General features: G+C 31.8%; 1 protein-coding gene across 1 annotated transcript; it reads right to left on the bottom strand.

Annotated features, from left to right (window-relative positions):
• Positions 1-521: 521 nt before the first annotated feature.
• Positions 522-26,838, bottom strand: LOC143058752 (protein PALS2-like). The gene is made up of 15 exons (XM_076232201.1): positions 26,753-26,838; positions 24,397-24,457; positions 21,924-22,045; positions 21,215-21,367; positions 20,428-20,583; positions 20,122-20,200; positions 19,512-19,660; positions 15,862-15,993; positions 14,471-14,588; positions 7,963-8,022; positions 7,219-7,380; positions 6,521-6,723; positions 5,766-5,891; positions 4,786-4,818; positions 522-3,652 (listed from the first exon to the last, which is right to left on the bottom strand). The coding sequence occupies exons 2-15, from the start codon at positions 24,434-24,436 to the stop codon at positions 3,476-3,478; spliced, it is 1,710 nt and encodes a 569-aa protein (XP_076088316.1). The 5' UTR covers positions 24,437-24,457; positions 26,753-26,838; the 3' UTR covers positions 522-3,475.

Genomic DNA, 26,838 nt, shown 5'->3' with positions numbered 1-26,838 from the left:
AGTCTACACAAGATATATTTACACGGTAAAACAAGATCAACACAAGAACTCTATCATAGACCAGTTCCATGTAATAGGAACTGCAATATATGACACCAAGTCTACACAAGATATATTTACATGGTAAAACAAGATCAACACAAGAACTCTATCATAGACCAGTTCCATGTAATAGGTACATCAATATATGACACCAAGTCTACACAAGATATAACACAGTAAAACAAGATCAACACATGGACTCTATCATAGACCAAATCCATGTAATAGGTACATCAATATATGACACCAAGTCTACACAAGATATATTTACACGGTAAAACAAGATCAACACAAGAACTCTATCATAGACCAGTTCCATGTAATAGGTACATCAATATATGACACCAAGTCTACACAAGATACAACACAGTAAAACAAGATCAACACACATGGACTCTACAATAGGTATAGCCATATATGAACCCAAATCTGCACAAAATATAAATAAATTAAACAGAGTCTATTAAAACAATAAAAAAGAAATTTCTATCATTGTTTTATTGTAATAGGTTTTGCATAATCAAAAAATATAATTTGAATATTTTACATCTATTATACATCTCTGAAAGCTTAATTTGCATACAAGAAAATATATATCACACAAGACTATCAATGGAGGGATTAGTATTACTACAATAGTTGAGGGTCTGGACGGGATATTTCATCTTTTTATTTTTTAATTGTTAAGGCCATTTTTCTCTAAACTTCATTTATTTGGCCCATTATCCTCTATTCTTTATATTCAAACACTCCATTATTATTTATTCTTTCTTATTTCCTTCCTATTTTTCTATTCTCTTCTCTCCCAATTTATTTCTATTCTGTAAACCCCTTCCAGACCCCTATAATAAGTCTAATTCAAATTATTATGTAAGTGTATTGCAATACAAGTGTATGCTCATATAAAACAAGTTAATTTTATATTCTGTCAGAATTATCAGTCAGCTTATATGTATCTTTTAATATATTGCTAATTTACTAAAAAATCAACAAATAATTTCTCAAAATATTAAAAATTATATATAAACTAAGTAAAGGTATTAATATTTTCTGAACTGTTCTCCTAAATTAATAATATATTACTCATATTTGTTCTTGATGTATTGTTGTACTTTCACAGCCAGAAATGAAACACAAATAATAATATATACTTAGAATACAAAATTTTAAATATAAAAAAAAAAAATGTATACTAAAATTTCTGAACAAAATATATATGAAAAAATGTTAAAATCATGCACTATAGGTATATAGCTGATAAATTCCAGTTATTAAAAAGGAAATTATTTGGAAAAGAATATGTTTTCTCAATATACAAAAATCTTATGTACAACCCATGACCTATGATATGTTACAAATATCAGACTTGACACTAATCTTTCACCTAGGGTACATAAATGGGTACATAAATAATAGACCTTATAGCTCTTTTTGGATACCCTAACACTTGACCTATTGTCATCATACGAAATCACTTTTGCTCTTTGCAGTCAGACCTTAACTCTTGTGTCTTTGAAATTTATGAAAATATGTATGGCAACCAATCAAAGGCAGACTAATAGCCAAAAGGCGTGTCTTAAGATGTTTTTTCTACAACCTATCATAAAACAAGATATGTACAAAAGTAGTAACAACCCATTATCACATGACATTTGGTGATGAATATCTGCATAATTTACAAAAAATGGTTTATTTATTCAAATTAGATAAAATACAGATGCATATATAATGAAACAAATCTTAATGGATGAGATTGACTCAATGTGTGTTGACCTCTTACTAGACAAAGGAACTTCTCTTGTTTGCACATGTGCAATAAAGTTAGAAATAAAACATAAGAAATAAGAAAATTACCTATTTAACCAAATATGCTGTTAACTTCATATAGTTTATCCACTTACATGTATTAATCACTTAATACAATTAATTAATCCAAATAATGTTCTTTAAATAGAATTACCTTTCTTATCAATAGAATTATCTTTTTTTATAAATAAAATGTCCTTGATATAAAAGATTGTCCTTATATTATGCCTTTATTATGTTGCTATTATAAAATATGATCAATCAAGCAAAATAGAGAAAATAAAAATTCCTGTAATTGTGTCTAAAATGACCCTGCAGAAGTAATCATGAGGTTTTGAGGTTAAATAATGTTAAAAGTGTACACTGCCTTGGTTGACATTCTAGACATAAAAATGCAAAGAGAAATATAAAAGTTCCTCTTCATGCATGTGAGTTGATATAAATAATTTAAGGTCACCCTACAATCTTAAAAAGTGAAGAAAAAAACCAAAAACAGTATAAGTCTTGTGTAAATTTACAATAGAAATAGTGTCAGTATAACACTGCTTTCTGCATAATTGATCTTGAGGTTAAATATAAATGCTAAAAGAATATTCTGCATGCAAAATAGGCATTCCAAGACATAGCAATACAGAGTGAAGGTTTAAGTATAAATCTTCCCCGTCTCGTATAATGTGAAAATTATATCAAATAACTTAACACTATGTAATAAACTGTAAAGAACATTTTTTTCACTTAGAAAAATAATAATATAGAAACAGAGGATCTCTTTTCATCCTATATACATGCATACACACCGATAAGTAAGACACTTAATACATATATATATATATATATATGCTGCCTAAAGATTACAATTATAAATACACATCAAATTACTTTTGTTTGAATAAAGATTAAAGAAGTCCAGAAATCATAAACCTGATTAACTTTTTACATCCAAATTATGAAAATCAATTTGATGTGGTCATAGCTGAATAATCACAAATCTTTCCACTATCAAGTAAATCTATATATAGAATGTGTAACACTGAATAACAACATCCAAATGCATACCAGTACTGTACTTATGATAAAGGCCAAATTAGATATGGTTAAAAGCTTCTCATACACATAAAACATAAAATGGTAATGCTTTACAAATGTTATTGGTTTTGATTGATGACAATACTTTATATAGAATTTGAATATTTGCCGATGTATTTGTTGTTTTGTGGTGTATGTTGAATTCACCACTACAATTGCAAATATTTTTAATTTTAATTTCTGCAAGTTTTTACTACAATTCAAATGCACAGCCTTGATGTAGTCTTTTAAATACTGTAGTCAAATTAATTTTTACAACCGATTATCCCCCCCTCTCCCCCATCTGAGTAGAAAATTAGTTGCAAAGTTATATCAAATGTATAAATAGGGCCTTGCCCTATATAAATAAATCATGAAAATATGAAAATCAGGCAGATTCAGTACAATATACAGAATTCACCATACTTTTGCATTTACAAAGCATGTAATATCTGAAAATTTCCTCTAATCCACACTACCTGACAATTATCTTTAAGCACTCTACTGATGCATAACCTTCCCCTTGATATGATATGATATAAAGAATGTACAAATATACAGGTTAATAGACCCAATTGATGGGCACCCACTGTTGCTCGGAACTTAAATTGTCTAACTCTCGTCTCAAAGTTCTATACGTTTCGTCAAAGTCATCATTGACGATCGTAAAATCAAACATTCCTTTGTATACTCTCTCTATGTTCTGACTTTCCTGAATCGTCTCGTAAAAATCATGTTCCTGAAAAATAGGTTGAATTGCATGTTAAATTTAGAATATATTTAAGAGAGGCAAAAGATTCTTCATTCAATTTTTAAATAAAATAAGGCTATTAGTTTTCTCATTTGAATTGTTTTACATTGTCATTTGGGACCTTTTAAAGCTGCCTATGCGGTATCGGCTTTGATCATTGTTGAAGGCCATACAGTGACCTATATTTGTTAATTTCTGTGTCATTTTGGTCTCTTGTGGAAAGTTGTCTCATTGGCAATCATACCACATCTTCTTTGTTTATATATTCAAACTCACAAGTTAAAAATAAACAGACAAAGCAATTGTTAAAAAAGAAAAAGTCCAACAGACAAAACACAACATATTAAACTCATGACTGAGAAACAAAGACCCCAGCCAAAACTGATTGTGATCTCATATTATTAACTTTAATGTGCATAGAAAGACACTTTGATGGTCCTTGCCTCTTTTCAAATTTTACTTCTAATGTTTAAAATATCAATGATGGTCAAGCTAATAGATATAGGAAGATGTGGTATGAACGTCATTAAGACAACTCTCCATAATAGGCGATTTCTCAATTATGTCTGTCACAAGAAAAGATCGTCATTTAATCACAACCTTATGACATCACATACCAGATAGAAGGTGCACCTGTATCCCTGCACTATTATCAAATCAAACTTTTACACATGCATCAACTTGTACTGATGTCTAAAAATTATTTATTTACTTTAAGTACGTAATTTGATTGTCCCTTATAAGTGTAAACGCAGTATAGCATGAAATGTTTTCCCTTGTTTGCTCAAAATGTTAGAAGTAATGATGTCTACTTTTTAGTCACATTCGGCTGAGTCACATGACAGACATAACAAACTACCGTGAATTCATTATTATTTTCATGGGTTTCATGGGTACAGGTGAACCCCGAATTCATATGTTCAACGAATTACAAATTTTCTATAGGCTTTGTGTGCAGAGATTGGTAAAACCATGAGATCAAATATCCATGATAAATTAATCCACGAAAATTGATATCCATGAAAACACATGAATCCACAGTAACTAACTACTATTTTTAAGAAATGGCATATTAAAGGACAGAAATTCATGTTCTTTATTCTCCAATAAATAATACTTACAGTTTTAACTTCAATAGTGCCATGACCACTTGCCTAAAATAAAAGACATAAACAAATAAGTATCCAGCAATTTAAGAATATGACACAGGTAATGTTCTTCTCATATATGTTATGATGGTATGATACTAAACCCATAACGGGGAGGATTGTGCCTAATATGCATATGATGAAGTCATAATTTTTCAATCAGTTTAATTGAGGTTTGGAGATGTCAATTGTCAATTAACTGCTAGTAGTCTGATGTTATTTATGTATTATTGTCATTTTGTTTATTTTCTTTGGTTACATCTTCTGACATCAGACTCAGACTTTTCTTGAACTGAATTTTAAATGTGTGTATTGTTATGCGTTTACTTTTCTACATTGGCTAGAGGTATAGGGGGAGGGTTGAGATCTCACAAACATGTTTAACCCCACCACATTTTTGTGCTTGTCCCAAGTCAGGAGCCTCTGGTCTTTGTTAGTCTTGTATTATTTTAATTTTAGTTTCTTGTGTACAATTTGGAAATTGGTATGGCGTTCATTATTACTGAACTAGTATATATTTGTTTAGGTGCCAGCTGAAGGACGCCTCCAGGTGCGGGAATTTCTCCCTACATTGAAGACTTGTTGGTGACCTTTTGCTGTTGTTTTTTCTATGGTCGGGTTGTTGTCTCTTTGACACATTCCCCATTTCCATTCTAAATTTTAACTTATATAACAAAATACTAAGTTGAATACCAAGTAATCAATATTATACTAATAAAATGTATAAATCATTAGAAACTCAGTAACCCAATCAAAATGGGTATATAAAACCTTTTTTATTTAACTTTTATAAACTAATGAGGGATTTATAGAAGGCTTGTTTTAAGACAGAATTCTGGTGTATTTAAGTGCCTACATCTGTATTTCAAGTGTCAACAAATTCTCTGCACATCTTCTGAAAAAAGTTACATAACATTGATAAGCATGTAAAAACATTATTATTTGTAACTCACCCCCTTACGGCCCACCAGACCTCTCCGTCTGCCCTCCTCATACATTCTTTTTAATGCCTCAATACCAGGTGCAGCAATAAATACAACAAAGGGCATATATTCTGCTGTCTTCAAAACTTTTAATGACTGAAAACAAAAATAAACCGATTACAAAGAAATCAGATAATCTTGCAACAAAAATCTCCATACGTAACTTATTTTACGGTTTGATAATTGTGCATTTTGTCCATGGAATACCAAGCTAAAATTGTACTACCTCACACTACAAATAAACCTGAAATATTCCAATAGAATTTTTTTTTGAGATTGTTAATTTCTGTGTCATTTTGGTCTCTTGTGGAGAGTTGTCTCATTGGCAATCATACCACATCTATAGGTCACTGTAAGGCATTCAACAATGAGCAAAGACCATACCACATAGTCTGCTATAAGAGGCCTGGAAATGACAATGTTAAACATTTTAAACGAGAAAACTAACGGCCTTATATATGAGGGGGAGGACAGGGGGTATCCTTCTCCCTTCTCCAACCCCTCTTCTCCTTTCTCCTACCCCTCTTCTCCTTTTTTTTTTTTTAATTTACCGGAAAAAAGAGAGATATTTTATTTTTTCATATTTTATTTTCTTCTCCAACTTTTTCTCCTTTCTCCCAGCCTTCCTCTCCTTTCTCCTACCCCCTTTCTCCTTTCTCCCACCCCCTTTCTCCCTTACCCCTGTCCTCCCCTCATCTATGTACATTTATCTCTATAGAACTTACAGTGGGACTAACATCCAGGACACACATTTTTCCATCCATGGTAACATTATGAATGGACTCCAGTTTAGTTCCATACAGATTACCATTAAATTCTCCCCATTCAATGTATTTTCCTTCTCTTATCTCTTCATCCATGCCTTCTCTATCTGTGAAATAGTATCCCTTACCATGGACTTCTCCTTCTCTAGGGGCTCTTGACGTATCTGTAATTATGAAAATACTCCTTATTTAAGCACACTGTTGTTTATTTATCAGTACAATTGCATCAAAACAATATCTAGTTGATATTTCACTGGGCAGTATCTTTATAATTGCATGATATCAATATCTACAATTTGTTGAAAAAATTTGAAAATTTGACAATAGTCTAATAGGTGTAAACTTACATCATACAAGAAATACTCTAATGAGTGTAAAATAATGTTATACAAGAAAACTTTGTTTTCATTAAAAATCTCAAATGAAAAACAGTATTTTTATCACCAAAAAGATCACTCTATATCCATTTTAAGCTGAGCTAAAAACTTAACAAAAGTCTGCTATAATCATGATAATGTACAAACTTTAAACATTTACATCCTTTCTTTGTAAGAAATATTCTTGGAAACATTTTTTTGTTTTAAGAAATATTTGACCTTTATTCACTCAGCAGTAACTTGTATTATATCTGCATCTAGAGCTTAAAGTGTAATAATTACGTGGCATAACAGCTCCAAATCTCCTTGGATCATCTTTCAGTAATTTTTGTTTGAGTGCTCTCCTGCCCACTCCACTTGCCCCTACCAACACTAGTGTCTTTCTCTGGAAAGGGGGCATTTTAGTCACCTCTTCATATATGGTAATTTCACATTTATCAAACTCTAAAAAGAAAATATGTATGCGAGTTATAGCAGATGTAAATAATACATTGATCTAGACTGCAACATACAATACAAATAAATGGATAATGTGTCCATGGGACAAAGATGATGCCCCTGCTTGCATGAAACATTATGAAGAGACATACATTTGTACCTCAAGAACAGAAAAAGTGATGCCACTTCAAACTTGATCTAAGTTTTCTGATAATAAGCATTGTGTATAAGTATCTTAACATTTGAATGAGGTAAACTTCAGTAGAGAATGGAAACAAAAAAATCTGCAATTTTAATGTTTGTAAAGGACACAACTCTAGGACGGTAACTCAAATTCACACTTGACCTGTGTTTTGTGGTTATAATTGTGTACAAATTTCATAACATTTGGTCAAGGTAAACTAAAGTTAGAGAATGGAAACCAATTTCAGGATAGGCGTACAGGGTATCACTTAATGCTTCCTCTGCTGCAGTGGGGGCAAAAAAAACAAAAGACAACTAGAGGCCAAGATATGGTCTCAACAATACATACCCGTAGCCAGGGGGGGGTTCATATTGTTTGATGTCTCTATGTGTACTGCTATTTACCTTTATTTTTACTGCTTGTGTAATTTATCTTCTTCTTCTTTCTCCTTTTAAGACCACACACTGAAATCAAAATTCAATTTCCAATTAATATGATAAATTTATATAGTAAAATACAAGAATAAAGTGTCCATAGGGCATAGACGCCCATGCTTTGAAATATGTAAGAGTCATGTTTTAATTCAAATCTATGCTGACATGTTGTTGTCTTCTTTTAATTTGTAGTAAACATGTACCTGCGTTTACCATGTAGAAAACTGTGGTTTTTATTAAGAACACATTAACTGCACACACTTACCCTTTTTGTTTTCGATTAACACATTCTATTAAGATATCCTGTTAATTTCAAACTTTTACAATTGGTTTTCTTGTAATTTTTGCTTATTTTACCACTCATGAGGTGTTTTAGAACAATTTACGAGCATTTTAAACTTGATGAAAAAATACTGAAAAAATACTGCAAATGATCACAACGCTTTGAAACTACCAGAGCACCCATAGCAGGGATGATTCCAGGTGTTTTCAAATGGGTCCCTTGAACATCAAATTGGGAACTTTTATTCTAATTGGGATTTTTTAAGCATAAAATCTAAGACGAAATAACATTAAGTTCAACCTGTACACTGATGTTCATGTAAGTTGTAACATTTTGAATAATTCTGGATGGGCAACTGTTATTACATGAATATCATTGAACATGATGCACCAGTCTATCATCTTAGCTATAGTTACCTAGGCCTATTACAAAAACATATATTTCAGCTTACATAAACCACTGAAAAAAGCAATTACAAAAGTTCATATACTTAATTGATAAGATATATTTAAAGCATTGAACCAGTGTTCTTTAAAATTATTTGAATCATCTTCAAAACTTGTGAAATAGTTCCATAATGTTGACATCGTATTATATGAATGGTCTATCATCAACATTATTTACAAAAAACGCAAAAACTTTTGTCTTTTGAGGAAATAATTTCTTTTACAAAACAAATTTTCATCATATTATATAACCGGCTCTGCTGGGCGATCTGCTTTTACGAGAACGGCGCCCATTAAACTTTATCCATCAATGTTATATCAAAATTGGATTTTCTTCTCTGTCGAGGTCTGCTTTGACACCCATTTTTATCAACCTGCTGGGCGATCTGCTTTTACAAGATCTAATACTCCTCATGCGCGAATCCAGTCATTTTAAAAAGGGGGGTGGGGGTGTTCCAACCCAGAGTAAAAGGGGGGGTTCCAACTATATGCTCCCATTCAAATGCATTGATCGGCCGAAAAAAAGGGGGTTTCAATCCCCGGACCCCCCCCCCCTGGATCCACCACTGCTCCTATAACATATTAATCAATTGAATTCGGCTGATAAATTTTTTTGCCACATTTTGACATAATTAAATCGTTGTTAATAAAATGCGATCGTAAACAGCATTTTTATCCAGATTTAAAAATGTTTTGACAACAAACTCTGAAAAATTATAGTTGCCTTAATTGGTAACAGAAACTTTTCCGAAAATATCGATTTTTATTTTATTTTCCTGAATTGGGAATTCATTTTCATGTACATTTTTTGGGGGGGGGGGGGGGGGGGGGGGCGCTGGCCGATTTAAGGGCCGCTAAGCAGCCCTTAACTATATAGTGGAATCATCCCTGCATAGACGTTATCAACAAGTGAAAAAACTACCAGAGCACCCATAGACGTTATCAACAAGTGAAAAAACTACCAGAGCACCCATAGACGTTATCAACAAGTGAAATCAAAGTGATGGAAATCACTCATGGAAAGATTAGAAGAGTAGTTTGAATTATTTCATATTAAGGTATGGTGGGGAAAAATGATCATTTATAAAGCACTATTGCTGAAAATTGCATTTACAGCAAGTCTTTAGAAGGAAACTTGCTTTCCAGTATGAGGATAAAATGCGCTCAAATTAAATAATATGGGTCTCTTAATTTGCACAACTTTATTTAAACTGCAGTTTATATCTTATCGAAAGTATGTTGCCGGTTCTGAACATGTTTCAAAAAAACAAAAAAAATGCAAAAATTCTTCTATTAAATGTTACCAACTATCCTTGTAAGACATTAATCTGGACCAACAGCTTAAAACTTTAAAGTGTCAACAACAAAAATTGAAAAATGTTGTTTTGGGGCATTTTGTAAGTTGAAACAGAGGATATATGGCATTGAAGATTAAAAGTTTTAGAGTGCCTTTTGATCAATTTTTAAAGTATTTTTCAACACAGGGCATTGAAAATGTACTTTTTTCAACGTAAACCAATTAAAAAACTTATCTTATTGAAATGTGGATTCTTTCCCGATTGCAAAAATATATATTCACTTCTAATAAAAATTCAAATGACTAAAATGGAAAATAAACTAATAAACAATGGTTTGTTATAATTAAAAGTTTTTAAATTTTTAAACTGTTTCAAGCCAATTCCTGATAAAAAAAAAAGTGTACTAATTTAATTGCTGATTAATTACAAATGATTATTGGAAATTTATCAAGTAAATTATAGGCCTTACTTGAATACCTTTTATTTATACATATTTATATTCATATTTCATTTTTTTAAGATCTTGTTAATTCATTAATCATTTATCTTTCAGATATAATTTACAGAATCACTTTATGTAATGTAGATCAAAAGTAATTGGCAATAAATAAATCTGTCATCCTTATAAATATCAAACATCTAATATACACATTTGTGTATTCAATTATGAGGTCAAATACTTGTGTATTAAGAATTATATGAATTTTGAGTGGTCTGTATAATTATGTAAGACTGAGGTTGATAGGTAATGTGGTCAATTTGATTGGCAGTTTAGGAGGTGGGGCATTGTAATTAAAGGTCCACCTTGTCTCTGATTGTTTAGTGATAATGACAGTTGTCAATCATACTAGTTGAATCAATACCCAGTTACCTAATCAAAATGTTTTTTAAAAAGCCTGCACATCAACACACCTTAATGACATACATTCTTGAATGAGCTGCTCCAATAATATACCCAGTTTTTTCAGTTTATATGTGTATTATGTGCACAGACATGAGAACCATAACAACAACAACAACAACAATACTTTATTTTAAGAGGGTTACACAGTTAGCTATATAACTAATCTTCCCTGAGGCCCTCGTAATGAAAAATCAAACAAAACACAAACATATACTAGTACATTGCATACATACATTAGCATAAAAAGTCAAGTGTGATAATAATGTTCAATACAACTTGATAAAATGTGATGAAAAAATAAACATAATGACATGATCAGTTTTTTATATTATTTATACAGCTAGGTTGATTTCAATAAATGATCTGTTATTTTGTATTTGAAAGAATTAATATTTGTAATATTTCTTAACGGTATTGGCAAATTATTCCACAAGAATGGTCCAGAATACATAAAAGATTTTTTGAATAATTCTGTTTTTGGTTTAGGGAGTATGAGGTTTCCTTGAACAGCATTTCTCAAGGGGTACGGATTTCTGTCTGAAACATAATGAAACTTGTTAGTAAGATATGATGGGGCATCATTATTAATACACTTAAATGTCATCACTAACTTATGATATTTTATTCTCTGTTCAACTGTCATCCAGTTTAAGTGTTTGAATAAGGGTGCAGAAGGAGCGAATGGGTCTGTTTCTAGTATTAATCTAGCAGCCCTCTTTTGTAATTTTAATATCCTTTTTAAACCCTCACTGCTACAACTACTCCACACTATACAACAATAATCAATAAGTGGCAAGATATAACCATTATAGAATAATTTTCTGCAGTCTAGATTTAGAAATTTTTTAATCTTTAATAGTAGATATAGTCTAGATGATATTTTTGAGCAGATCAAGTCAATTTGGGTTGTCCATGTGAGGGAAGGGTCAATTTTAATGCCTAAAAGACTTTCGCATGTGGAAGATTGTATCACTTGATTGTTAATAGTTAAACAACTCTCATTGTAATGTGGCATTGCTCTTTGCTTCGTTCCAATAATCATATATTTTGTTTTATTTTTATTGATGAACATATTGTTATCATTGCACCATGCCTCTACACCATGTAAATCTTCTTGTACCTTTGACTGAAGAGTTTGATAACAATTACCAGAAAGATGTAAGGTTGAATCATCGGCATATAAATCAGTGCAACAATTTTTCATATAAATAGGAAGGTCGTTGATGTATAATATAAACAGAAGGGGGCCTAATATGGAGCCTTGGGGAACACCATACTTGATATGAAGTTTTTCAGAATGAGCATTACCAATTTGTACTTGTTGAGTTCTTTCATTCAAATACGATTGAAAAAAAGAAACAGCAGTATTATCAAATCCATAAATTTCAAGTTTTTTACAGAGGATATCATGATCTACTACATCAAAAGCTTTCTTAAAATCCAACAGGACTGCTAAGTTGATATTACCATCATTCATATCCTGTATCCATTTATCTATGATATTGATAAGGGCAGTTTGGCAAGAGTGTTCTTGTCGAAACCCAGACTGTGCTGGGTGTAAAAGATCTAATCTTTTAAGATAGTCAAACAAATGTTTTGAAACATGCTTTTCTAAAAGTTTTGATAAAACTGGAAGTACAGAAATTGGTCTATAATTTGTTGCCATGAATTTTTCACCAGCTTTAAAAACAGGGGTTACTCTTGCATTCTTTAAAACACAGGGAAATGTACTTGTATCTATTATTCTGTTAAAAATGTAAGTTAAAGATGAAGTTATGAAAGGAGCACTCAATTTTAAAATTTTTGGTCCTATGTTATCAGATCCGGTGGATTTATTAATGTCAAGTTTGATCATCTCATTAAATAGACCATTTATTGTGACTGGTGGAATTGAAAATTTTACTTGTTCTGACTTAGTAAATTTCTTTTGTACAAAATTATTTAATTTTGCATAATCATTATTTTTGCTCATACATCTGTCAGTCCTCAGGTTTTCAACACAAGATGTAAAAAACTTATTAAAAACATTACAAATGTCCCTGACATTATTAGTTTTAATACCATCTTCATTTAAAAGTTCATATGGCTTTTCTTGTTGGGATGGGTTAAGACTGTGAATACATTTCCACAAATCTTTAGATGCTTTTGAATCTTTTACCATCTTTGAATAAAAATTTCTTTTTGATTCATCGATTATGTGCTTTGTCCTGTTTCGCCAAAATTTGAACTCGGACCACATTTCTAATTTATGGTATTTTTCTCTCATTTTTCTGGCATATGCAATTTCATTATTGAACCATTCAGGTTGTCTGTCTCTTTTTACTCGTTTAGTAACAATTGGTGCATGCTTATCTAGAACTGCATTAAATATGTCATACCACATCTGAATACATGTATTTGGGTGACTTTCGTGTTCAATTTTATCAAAAGGTGCAATAGCTAAGTCACTTAGAAAATTAGCCTCATTGAAATTTTTAAAATTTCTGTAAGAAATGGTAGTATGAATATCTTTTTTGATATAAGTGGAATTTTTTTCTTTTCTAGTTAAACAAACTGGATAATGATCACTTATTGAAAATTTAGCAACATGTGATTCTAGTATCAAATCTTTATTGGTGACATAAACATGATCAATTAGTGTACTAGAATCAGGTGTAACTCTTGTTGCCTCTTGAATTATCTGGTTGAGGTTGTAGGTTTCTAATAAACTTAGCCATTTTTGTGGTTGTTTATTAGGTTTTAAAAAATCTATATTAAAATCACCAACTAAAATAATATCTGAATTATGATTAATAGCAGTTGTAATTTCTTTTTCAAATTCATCAATCCAATTAATTAGTGAATTAGGAGGTCTGTATACTGAACATAATAAAAATGATTTTTTGTGAACTGGTTTTATTTCAAACCACATTGTTTCAATGTCACTTATTTCAAATTCAGCTTTTCTATTAAATGTTACTTTTTCTGAAAAATAAGCAACCAAACCACCTCCACCTCGTAATAGTCTATCTTTTCTGTTTAAAATGAACCCAGGAATTTGTATAAAATTATCCTGGGTGTTAATGTCCAAAAATGTTTCACAACAACAGTATATGTCAGGAGGATTTTCAGAAAACATTAAATTGTATTTGATTTCATCCAGCTTGTGTTCAAGTCTGTTGACATTATGTGAACATATTTTTATACCCTTTGTTGAAGAAAAGTCATAAACATTATCCTTTTCTTCAGATGTTTCTTGTAAATTAGGTAATAATTCATAACAATTATTATTAAATAAGGCATATAAACATGCTATCAACATATAGTACATAGGGAACTATATTTCAGTGTGAATACATTTAGTAACAGTAGCTAACCTGTCCTGTTGTTAGGGAGGCCGGTGCCTAAGTAAAGATTTAGAACAAGTTCTAATCTTTCCAAAAACTACCAGAGCTCCCATAGACGTTATCAACAAGTGAAAAAAGTTTATTCCTGAATTCCAAGTGGCGAAAAGCCTGTGCAGACAATAACCAGTGCAGGCTTTTCAAGGCACATTAAGTTAACTTACATAAACTGCTTTTAGAATAATCATAGTCTGGTTGTACGAATGCCTTTCTTTTCTCCTCTAACTGTTGTGACGGGATCAGTCCTGTAGGCCCTTCTCCATCCTTCACTACCCGCCTGGCCTGAAAATTATCATCAAACTTTTATAATCACTTTTATTTTTAACATTGATTGGACCAAAGAGTTGTTTTATCAGACTTTCCCCTCTAATTGATATATTGCCAAGGTGTTTGTGCCAATAAACTTTTTACATCAAAATTAAAGATAATCTCAATGAATACTTAAATGTTTTCATTATCATAATCCCATATATACATTAATTTGTAGGATAGATGTTAGATCTGTAAATTTGCTTTCGCAAATTTTTGGTTCTTCCCTCGCCGGGATTCGAACCCATGCTACTGTGATATCGTGACACCAAATCGCCTGCACTGCAGCCGTCCCGCTAGACTACACGACCACCTGGGCTCTCCAAAAAGAGCTTTCGCTGGCCGTGTGTTACCTTTCCACGTCAGTTTTAATCTAGCGGCGTACTGCAGTACATGATATATAAAGCATGAAGATGTTATTGTTACAGATCAGCTAAATTATCTATAGTAAAGGATCCTACAAATTAATGTAAGATACAGTCACAGAAAATAATTATATTTATAAGTACGTCTGAGTCAGTGACAACCCTACAACAGATGTATCCATCGGATCGCCATCAATGATGGTGATACATGGCTGTGTACATAATGTATATACAACTCGTCTAAACATCAACCCAACAATGTTAGATCTGTAAATTTGCTTTCGCAAATTTTTGGTTCTTCCCTCGCCGGGATTCGAACCCATGCTACTGTGATATCGTGACACCAAATCGCCTGCACTGCAGCCGTCCCGCTAGACCACACGACCACCTGGGCTCTCCAAAAAGAGCTTTCGCTGGCCGTGTGTTACCTTTCCACGTCAGTTTTAATCTAGCGGCGTACTGCAGTACATGATATATAAGGCATGAAGATGTTATTGTTACAGATCAGCTAGATTAAAACTGACGTTCTGAAGAAAAAAAAAGATGATGTTTCTCGTCTACAATTTCATCAAAGGGTTAGATGAAAGATTATAGATTATCTGTCTACAGGTAACCCAAATGACTTGAGCCTGAGTAAAACCATTCTACGTGATAGTATTTTGCTATTACATTTTATTTCATCTTATTAGAATGACAGTCTAAACCTACTAGGGTAAAAATGCCCCACATGTGACATACATGTTTCCTACCATGCATGAAAAACATGCATGGAATACATGCATGCCCAAGTTTGTGTAAAATGTGTTGCAGGAAACGTCTCAAACATATGAGACATATGAGCATGAAACACGCATGTGAAACCCAGTCATAGTTTGCTTTACCTGCCACCAGTTAGGGTCCTCAGAAGTCAGGATATGTAGAATGTCTCCATCACTGAAAGTCAGACCGGCATCTTTACTGGGGATCAATCTGTCCTTCAAGGGGTCATAGTTAAAGTGGGCTTTCATAAACATCTGAAAGGAAAAGGGTCAACAGTTAAGATAAATATATAAATATGATGAGGAAAAAATCAACAAAGAATTATGAGGTAAGTTAGAAGATGAAAAATAAGACAAGAGTGCACACACTGAAATGTCTCGCCTTCTTTATCAATCATTGATATTATGTTGATAGTCCTAAATATAAAGCTTTATTACAACTGTCACATAAACTTAACATTAACCAAGAAAACTAATCATTGACCAATGGACCATTAAAATGAGGTCACAGTCAGTTGAACCATGCCAGTCAGGCATGTACAGCTTACAATTCTTCCATACAACAAATATAGTTGACCTATTGCTTATAGTTTAAGAATAACAGACCAAAACACAAAAACTGAACACTGAGTAATGAACTGTGAAAATGAGGTCATGGTAAAAAAAAACTGCGGGACTGACATATAGATCTTAAAATATATCCATACACCAAATATAGTTGACCTACTGCATATAGTATTAGAAAAAAAGACCAAAAATCAAAAACTTAACTTTGACCAATGAAACATGAAAATGAGGTCAAGGCCAGATGACACCTGCCAGCTAGACATGTACACCTTACATTCATTCCATACACCAAATATAGTAAACCTATTGCATACAGTATAAGAAAAACAGACTAAAACACAACCAGATGCTCCACAGGGCGCAGCTTTATACGACCACGAGGTTGAACCCTGAACGGTTCAATGGGGCAAGTATGGACACAACATTCAAGCTGGATTCAGCTCTAAATTTGGATAGTGATTAAATAGTTGACACAGCATAGATTTCTGACACAGAATGCATGTGGTCTTAAAATATTTTTTTTGCCTTTGAGCAATTCACTATGCTGTTGAATATTAAATCCTCTCAAAAAAATGTTTGAAGAAATTTTCTTTTTATTTATGAAATCAGAAATGAGAAAAATTTACCCCCCCCCCATTTTTTTCTTCACATCCCCCTTTCCCTTTTTCCAAAACTGATCTCAATTCAAATTTCTAATGGAGTTTGCAACAATAACTACTCATTTAAATACATAAAAAAAATATTAAAATGTAAAATAAAGTGCTTGTTATCACTGAATGGTAAAGATTGTTTTAATTTATCAGTTGGTAGTAAAAGTGAATATACATTGTATAAAACAATGATTTAAGTTGATTCAACTACTATCCTGGACAAAGAAAGATAACTCCATTGAAAATTTCTTGATATTGCACAATATTGTGCAATTAGATATTTCTTGCTATTGCGCAATACTGTGCAATTGAAAATATTTGTTATTGCACAATACTGTGCAATTGAAGATTTCTTGCTATTGCGCAATTGAAAATTTCTTGCTATTGCACAATACTGTGCAATTGAAAATTTCTTGCTATTGCACAATACTTAATATAATAATTTTGGATCCTGATTTGAACCAACTTGAAAACTGGGCCCATAATCAAAAATCTAAGTACATGTTTAGATTCAGCATATCAAAAAAGCCCAAGAATTCAATTTTTGTTAAAATCAAACTTACATGTGTAGTTTAATTTTGGACCCTTTGGACTTTAATGAGATCAATTTGAAAACGGGACCAAAAATTAAGAATCTACATACACAGTTAGATTTGGCATATCAAAGAACCCCAATTATTCAATTTTTGATGAAATCAAACAAAGTTTAATTTTGGACCCCGATATGGACCAACTTGAAAACTGGGCCAATAATCAAAAATCTAGGTACATTTTTAGATTCAGCATATCAAAGAACCCCAAGGATTCAATTTGCTGCGGGATCACTATCCCTATGTCCAGCTTTCTGCAACAAAAGTTGCAGGCTCGACACAAATGAATAAAAGATGACTGAAAACGGAAAAAGAGGGTGTATCAGTGGGAAAAGGGGGATCTTAACTTTTCTGCAACAACAAACTTATAAATGCTATAATATAGTTCCACCAAAAATGCTCAACACATCAATAAATTATCATTTAGAGAATACCCCCATATTAAAACAGGGTCTTGTATTAAAAGAATCAATATGTTTATCATCTTTCTATTACTGAATAAAAAGAATCAGTTTTTCAAAATTAACGTTTTTCAAACATATCTCTAAATAATAATTAAAAAACAATAGTTCAAGTTCATATACATGTACTGGACCTGGTATAGTATTTCAAAATGGATTTGGAGAAATAACAGATAATAATTCAAACAATGACTCAATGTGTGGTTGATAAAAAAGATTATGGTTTACATGAACGATCACTACAGACAAATAGAAAACAAGATTTATATATATGTATGTATATATACATGAAAATGTAAGGCAGAGGTTTAACTAAGGAACATATGAAAAACTGAAAATATGAAGGTTTACAAAAAAATAAATAAACCAAACTGAGATTACATCAACATACACCAAGATGCATACTATGAATGAAAACAAAATACATGAACATAGTGAATTTTGCATTATATCAGCACCAATTGTTCTTATACATGTATGTTTCCAGAAACCTTAACCAACTATTTTTTAAACGATTTTCGAGAGTGGATATATATTGGGAATATACAAATCCCTGCCAATAATTATATCAATCATGAATCATCCCTCAAATAAGCGGATACCCAGTATTTTTGCCTTTCTAAATTTATAAAATTATCACAAAATATTTACCTTTACCTGTTGACAAAAAAATAAAAATTTCAAGAAATTTGTACCACTGAATCAACAGGAATAATTTCATTGGAAATATAGCAGTTTGACAAACACTAATTTTGATCACTGAGAAGCTTGATTCCACCTTATTAAAAGCGCTCAGTTGATTTTTAAAGAGTTAACTCCCTTAGGTGTTATGCACCCCTTAAATATTCTAGGACATTAAACTGAAAAATAAATGATTACTTGAGAACAACTGTGATATACAACAACAGAGTAACATAACACTTATCCTACAAACCTGGGAATTAAAGCTTAGTTCTAGCTGTAAAGAATTGAAGAGGTCAAACTTTAGTCTATAGACTAATTAATATATAAAGTATGATAAATGTCATGGACAATTTATTTTTTGCTACGGTTAATAACATCCAGATGCCATTATTTCCTGCATATTCAGGAATAAAAATGTCATAGGGCGAGAGTTGAGATCTCAAAAAATATGTTTAACCCCGCCACATTTTTGCACAAGTCCCAAGTCAGGAGCCTCTGGCATTTGTTAGTCTTGTATGATTTTAATTTCAGTTTCTTGTGTATAATTCGGAGTTAAGTATGACATCTATTATCACTGATCTAGTATACATATTTATTTAGGGGCCAGCTGAAGGACTCCTCCGGCTGTGGGAGTTTCTTGGTGCATTGAAGACCCATTGGTGGCCTTCGGCTGTTGTCTGCGTTATGGTCGGGTTGTTGGCTCTTTGACACAATCTCCATTTCCATTCTCATTTTCATTGAATTTAAAAATGTATGCAAATATATTCATTATTTTAAAATGAACCTCAATGTGTATTTATATTCAGTTAAATTATTACTACCTGTGTCTTAAAATTAATATCCTGCATTGTTGGTATAATTTTAAATGTGATTTCACTCTCCGCCACTCTGATAATATCCATTAACTGTTCTGGTGTGGCTACAGGTATTCCATTCACTTCTTTAATGATGTCATTAACATGTAACATACCTGTATAAAACAGATAAAAAAAAGGTGAGATTTTCAAATATTATACCACAAAGGTTGTGAAGTACGGAAACTCAGAAGGTCAAAATGTTTGCTTTGTTAATTGGTCAAACTACAGTGTACAATGAACAATGGTTACATATAAGCATACTGTGGATTCATTTATTTCGTGGGAGTCAATTTTGGTGGATGAAAGAAACTTGTATGTTTGTGGATATTAAATTTTGTTGTTTTGCGGCATCTGCATAAAAGCCCTAAGAAAATTTATCATTCTTTGAACTATCATTTTTTGGTTCAACTGTACCCGAGAAATCCTCTAAAATTGGTATCTAATGAATAATTATGAATCCAAAGTACAGTAAATTGTATTGTGCATACAAAAAACTTTATATTAAACTTATTTTATTTGACTATAAGACATACTCATAAATGTTCATAAACATGTATAGGGTATTCATACTAACCTTGTTTATCAATGACACTACCAGCTAAAACTCTGGCAATTCTCAAATTAAAATTCTCATCTATTTTCACTGTAATACCCTGTAAAATAATAAAGAATTCTACAATAATGATTTTGATTTAAATGATGATATGAAATGGAAGAGAAGGGAAATATCTCAGCAAAGATGATTTCACGGGAAGTAACTCATCATAGATAATTTCAAGGGAAATTAGTCACAAAAGATAATTTCAAGGGAAATAACTCTTAAAAGATCATTTCAAGATAAAATATCTCACCAAAGATAATTTCAAGGGAAATAACTCACCAAAGATGTTGTTTTATCCTTCTTGATACTGACAAGTCTAACATGGTCTGCTACAGCACTGAACACTGGTGGAGGAGGCTGAGCTAGCTTGTTAGTTTCGTATAATTCTTCTTCATAGTTTTTGTCTGCCACATCATCATATGCTTTCATTAAAGCCTAAATAAAAAACAAAGATTATTTTCAGTCTTTATTTTGGATTTCTTAACATTACAACAATTCATCTGTATCAAAGATAAAACATTGTTTTTGTGTGATTGGAATATATTTTGTTTTGCAATAATTAATGCAATGTAGAACACTTTTTTTTATTTCGATTGTCCATTAATTGTCAAAATTCTGTATGACCTTGCAAATATCGACTGTTTTTATGTTATATACATTGTATATGATTCTATATTTGGTCAAAAGCTCCCTAGAGCTTGTATTGTATAGTTTAACTTGTGCCAAATCAAAACAATGTTTTCTTATCTTATCATATTAACTTAAGTGGGTACCATATTTTGTGGATTGAGGGAAAGTTTTTTTTTCATGGATATTTATATTTGTGTATTTGCCAAAGTCAGAATACAAGCCTCAAGAGAATAGATTCTTTGTTGAAGATCAAAATTTGTAATTTTCACCTACTCATGAATCCACAGTGATAGTTTGAGACAGTTTAGAATTTAGAGTTTTAGAATTGTGATAGTTTCTTTTGAGCTGTGGTTATGTCAGCAATTGGTGAAGACAAGTCAACTGTCTGAGCATGATGGCAATATTTCCTCGCCATCTTCTTGTTGTATAAACCTACCCCAATATGAGGATCTGACAATATCTCATCCAGATCTCTCCCATTGGCAGTTCCTACAACTTTCTGTATGACATTGTTAACATCTGCTAATAATTTCTCCCCTCTGACATCACTGGGGGGATTGGACATCGGAAGCTTCAACTCATCATCAGCCTAAACACAAAACAAATATATTTTAGTCTTTAATAAACATTTGTGCATAAGAATAAAAAAAGAGGCTTAAAGGAGTCTGAGCTTCATATTGAGATCAATATAATTTGCTGGTATGTGTGCCACACAATCAACAGGAAATGATGATTTTTTTTAAGATAATCTAAATTTGAACTTAACAAATGGTGTTGCCACAAAGAATATTAGCATAGGTTCAAATCCTGCTAAGGGTAGGATAGGAATTTGAAACCATATACATGTATATGAAGATCTGAATGGATGTGTTTTATTTTAGATGCTCAGTTCATGACCCAAACCTGATTCAGGCTGAAATTAATACATTCATCTTTATGATGTTTATGACATAAATGTATATGAAATAATTTTTTTCATTAAAAATTCTGTTGTGTGGTTTGAGAGGAGTTGCGATGACAAGAAACAGGACTGATTGACAGACGGACAATGGGTCAAAAACATTTTACCCTCCGCAACTTCGTTGCGTGGGATATAATAATTTTAGCAATAGAGCACAACCCACTGAAGTATAGCGATTTTTTACCTGTGCAATTTTTTGAACAACAGGATCTGATAAAAAGCTTTTTAGAAAGTCAAGGTCAGCATCACGAGCACCTGTTCTATCACCAATGTCATTAAGCTGTGATCGAAGGTCATGGAGACAATCTGGAACATACAAATCATCAATGATATCAATAAAACATCAATATGAACTTGATGAAAAATTTGCCAATGGAGAATCAGCTAGTGTTTTATTTTACTAGTTTTAAAAGAAAAAGAGCCTTTCATAACTGACTACTGTAAGTTCAGAAATTATTGCAAAAAATGTGACAGCGCAATAATTTAAACTCACATTTTGTAATTTTTTATCTGAATTAAACATGTACATTGTATTTTATCAATATTGCAAAAAATAAAATCATGTTTAAAAATAACAGAAACATAATAACAAATGAACACAATAATTTCTGAATATGCAGTATACAGCAAGATTTTTCTCATTGCTGAAGACTTGCCATTATCATGAATATGGGTGCCTTTAATTGCTTACATGTACATCCACTTCATTTGAACTTAGTCGGATAGTTGTCTCATTGGCAATTATCCTACTTATTTCTATAAGTGTCTATGATGAGAACTTATAAAATATTGAATCTAAATGACCTACAATTTAATTTAGGAGTTTAATTCATCTGCATTAAGTACAAGCAGGGACTTACATGACTTAATTAGTTCCCTTTAAGCATTTGTACACAAGTTAAGGCTTAAATTAAAATATTGTTTGTTTGCAGTTTACCGACCGACCCTTGAAAATCCTCCCGACTGTGAAAATTTTATTGCTTTAAATTTGAAGAATTTTTTTTTGATACTTCTATTGACGCGATCCGGAACTTTGGGTCCTTTCCGGAAATGATTTAAAGTCTGGGTCAATTACGCATTTCAAGTTCGGTTTTTCTTAGCTTCCCGTCAAGCGTTCATGTGACCATTTAATGATAAAGCACATGGAAATTGTTTACAGGTATCCATGAAGTCACGGAGGAGTGCTTTACGCTGTCGTCTCGTGTCAATTTTAAGACAAATAACAAACAAAAAATTTTATTAGTAAACTGTTTATACAGATTCAGGCACATGTAATGATGTGTGATGAATCATTGACGATGATGCAGCGGATATTCATAACTGACACGATAACCATTCTGTCTCAAACAAATCGGGTACAGAATCTGTGGAGCCTGACTTTATGGAACCAATTTCAGTGGTTAAATAATTCGACAGCAGCTTGAAGTATGGCATATTTTCTACAAATCGTTGTGAAGACGACAAAGATGAAACCACTCCTCTGTGACTTAAATCTTCATGGATATCTGTAAACACGCCTGTACGGAGAAATGGGCTCATTTGAAATGTTAATGGATATAGATCATGCTAAATCAATAAGAAGCAACCCTAACTACACAAAGATGTAGAGAAAATGAATGGTTAGCTTGAAAAATAAATATACTCTCTCTATATTAAATCTATCTTCAATTGCAATGAGTATGCTCCTTTAGGATAAGGGGGGCTGCCCCACTCATTGCAATTATTCTCTTTCTTACAATATTAAATATACCCAAACTGTGTGGCCTGTGTGAATTCAATTAAAACATGTCCTTAGGAGCTATGCTGCCAATTTTTTTTCTGCATTAAAAACATTTCAGTACAGACCATTTACTTTTAATGGGGTGCTATGGATTTCACCCAAACTTTAGATTTCTTTGGTTTTCATTAAAGCCTGGCAAAAATATAACCTTATCACATATAATTAAATATTGTTAGAAATATGAAAACAGTTGAATGTCTTAATACTTTTTTTTCAATTGAGGAAGATTCAATGGTTATTGTTTTTTTATTAAAAATACACTCTTTAATATATTGTCTTATAAATCTTTAATATCTACATTTTTCTGATGAAAATACTCTACTCATGAAAACATTCTAGTCAAGAAGCATACATGTCTGAATATATTTCTTTAAAACAGTTCTAGTCATAATGACATTCCTTATTTATAAGTGTTCCAGTATTTAATAATTATACCATATTTTATGTCATAAATTGGATAATGACACTATGTAATGTATGTTAAAGTTTCAGTTTTGGTTAAAATGTTTTTTATCTGAAAATGCCTGTTCATTTGATGTTGGTTTTCAGCATGTCCAGTGTTTGTTGTTTTAAAATGTTTTTTTTTTCTTCACAAGAAACTTGGTTTAGTGTAACTGCTTGTTTAAACTGTATTTTGGCTGATAAAATAAAATATTTTTCCTACCTACCGACCCTTCACTCTGAAGGTACAGTCGGAAAACTGCAAACAAACATATTTTTAAGGTTGGCCTAAAACAATTACAACAATGCTAGAAAAGTGCAAAAATATATTGCTGCCAAATTGGAAAGAAATGACTACTATCATGACTATTTTTAAATGCTTAGAATTGTTTAGTTCCATGAGAACCAATTAACAGTATCAGATAACGAGCATTACCAATTGCAGTCTCTTGACTGTCAGTTGTTGCAGCTGGCATTGTTACACCTTTTATTCACATCTGAAAGTACAAAACTGAAATTATTAAAGAATGAATAAACATAAATTTAAAAAAAAAAAAAAAACAAGGTTTTCACTGAGGACAGTCCATGAGTGCTGGACTTATTATTCACTGAACTGATGAGACTCCGAGTCCAAAGATGTTTCAATTTGTACAATGTGGTATCAAGGTGGTATTGGTGGATCCAGGGGGAGGGGGGGTTCCACCCATTTTTTTGGTTGATCAATGCATTAGAATTGGGACATATACCTGGAACCCCCTTTATCCTGGGTTGGGAACCCCCCCCCTTTTCAAAAAGGATGGATCCGCCCCTGGGTGGCTTCGCTGGAACTTTGACATGCATTTGAAGATGTTCATTTTTGTCAAAAAGGATGCAGAGATACAAAAATGTACCAGTAAATTGATGGGAAGTTTTGAAGAAGTCCTAATTATATTCTGGGTTCGTTTGCACAACCCCAAACACATGCATAATTCATTTTAATAGACCTGATAACTCAATTACCATCCTGGGCAGATAGGTTTGTGGCTAAACGTAAAGAGTGCACACTTTGCCACAAGTTAGAACAATAATATGAAGGCAGTGTCTGCGCGTACCCGCATGCGTGTACGAATAGTAAAATTGCCTATCTAGGCTGCGCGTACCCACATCCGGTTTTCTAATAAAATGCCGTCGGATCGGGAATGAAACATGAAATATATACGGAATTTGTTGCAATTAGTGAATAAATTGATTAAAACTACTTAGAATTTTTATAAATATACACATATATATATATATAGGTAAGTGAACAGTTTTTTCTCAGTTAATTAATATTCTTAAAATGTACAGAACTATCAGGCATTAAATTTCATACAATTGTATAAAAGAAATTCGGAGTCTATAGCAGCTGCAGAGAAAAGAAGAAACCCGGAGCACAAAAATTAAAGAAGATTTAAAGTACAACAGAATAAATTTTTCCTGCATTCATGGGGAAAAAAATTCTTGATGTTTCTCTTAAAAACAATAAAATTTTTGATGAAAACGTAAACCTCAAGCGCATTAAAAAATATTTTACAACTGAAGCTTGGAAACATGCGACTGGATATGTATAAAGTGTAAAAAAAACCTACACTATCAGGACTCGTTGGCATGTGATTGCTGTTTAGAATGGCAACATTTGAAATGTGCAGGGTTGAAATCTGTGCCAAAACAATCATATTGGATACATACATGTAAAATTTGTTCCCATTCTTAATTAGTTACATGAATCTTTTATAATTGGTTTAAATTGATATTATTACTCATTGTTACTTGCTTCTTTAATTTTTATAAACTCAAGCTTTAATTTTAGTAGTTTTATATATTTTAAAATTTCAGTTTCTGTTTTACATTTTACTAAAAGATTATTTTAAAATATCATATGGGTATATTTTTAAATTATTAAAATTTTATTCTTTAAATTTTCATTTAAATTTGATAATAGTATTAATTTCTATCATGTTTTTCTTTTACAGGGACTGTACTGTTTCATTTTCCATCATTGTGCATTTAATTTTGCAATGTTTATTATGTATCATTATTTAATAAATACAATTTGAAAATATTATTTTTCATACTCTTCACTCGTTCTACACGAAATCCCCATATTATTGATAATTTCCGTATATATTTCACGTTTCATTCCCGATCCGATGGCATTTTAATAGAAAACCGGATGTGGGTATGCGCAGCCTAGAACGGCAATTTGACTATTCGTACCCGCATGTGGGTACGCGCAGACACTGCCTAATACGAATAACAACAATTTTAGAAAATGAAAAGATATATAGATTCAATTGTGATTTGTTCAACAAAAGTAAAGGTTGAAATGTTAGATAAAATGAAACATGGATTTTCTGATATGTGTTGAAAATATTAACAAGACCAAAAAGATGTACCTAAATCAAATAATACGATCAATATTTCATGAAACAAGTAGAAAAGACACCACCCAAAAACAAATATGGTAAATAAATCCAGGATAAACACAGATCATTCACTAAATTACCAGGAGCACAATAAGACACAGTGTACCATCATCTTCTTATTTCAGTCAGTCTATCTGTTTTTAAAACAAAACATGTGTTCAGTCGGCACTTCCGGGTTATTATGTTTACATTTTACAGCCATTTTCCAGGTTTGTCTTACCTGTCGCGGGTGTTTGTCATTTTTACAAGAATTTAATCATAATTTCAACATTTTTTCGTTAAATCTACTTTAAATGCAAAAGAAACAATAGTTGGCATATGTATATCTGTGTTAATTAACTTATTTACCTGTTTGAATACTTGACTAAGTAAAATGACGCGGTTTTCACCTGTGAAATATTTGTGACATTTATCCGACGAAAGTCGTTTGTAAC

Source organism: Mytilus galloprovincialis, chromosome 14, assembly GCF_965363235.1.
Source record: "Mytilus galloprovincialis chromosome 14, xbMytGall1.hap1.1, whole genome shotgun sequence".
NCBI classification, from domain to species: Eukaryota; Metazoa; Mollusca; class Bivalvia; order Mytilida; family Mytilidae; genus Mytilus; species Mytilus galloprovincialis.
The sequence above is the reverse complement of the archived record's forward strand: the minus strand, read 5'-3'. Positions and strand labels throughout refer to the sequence as shown.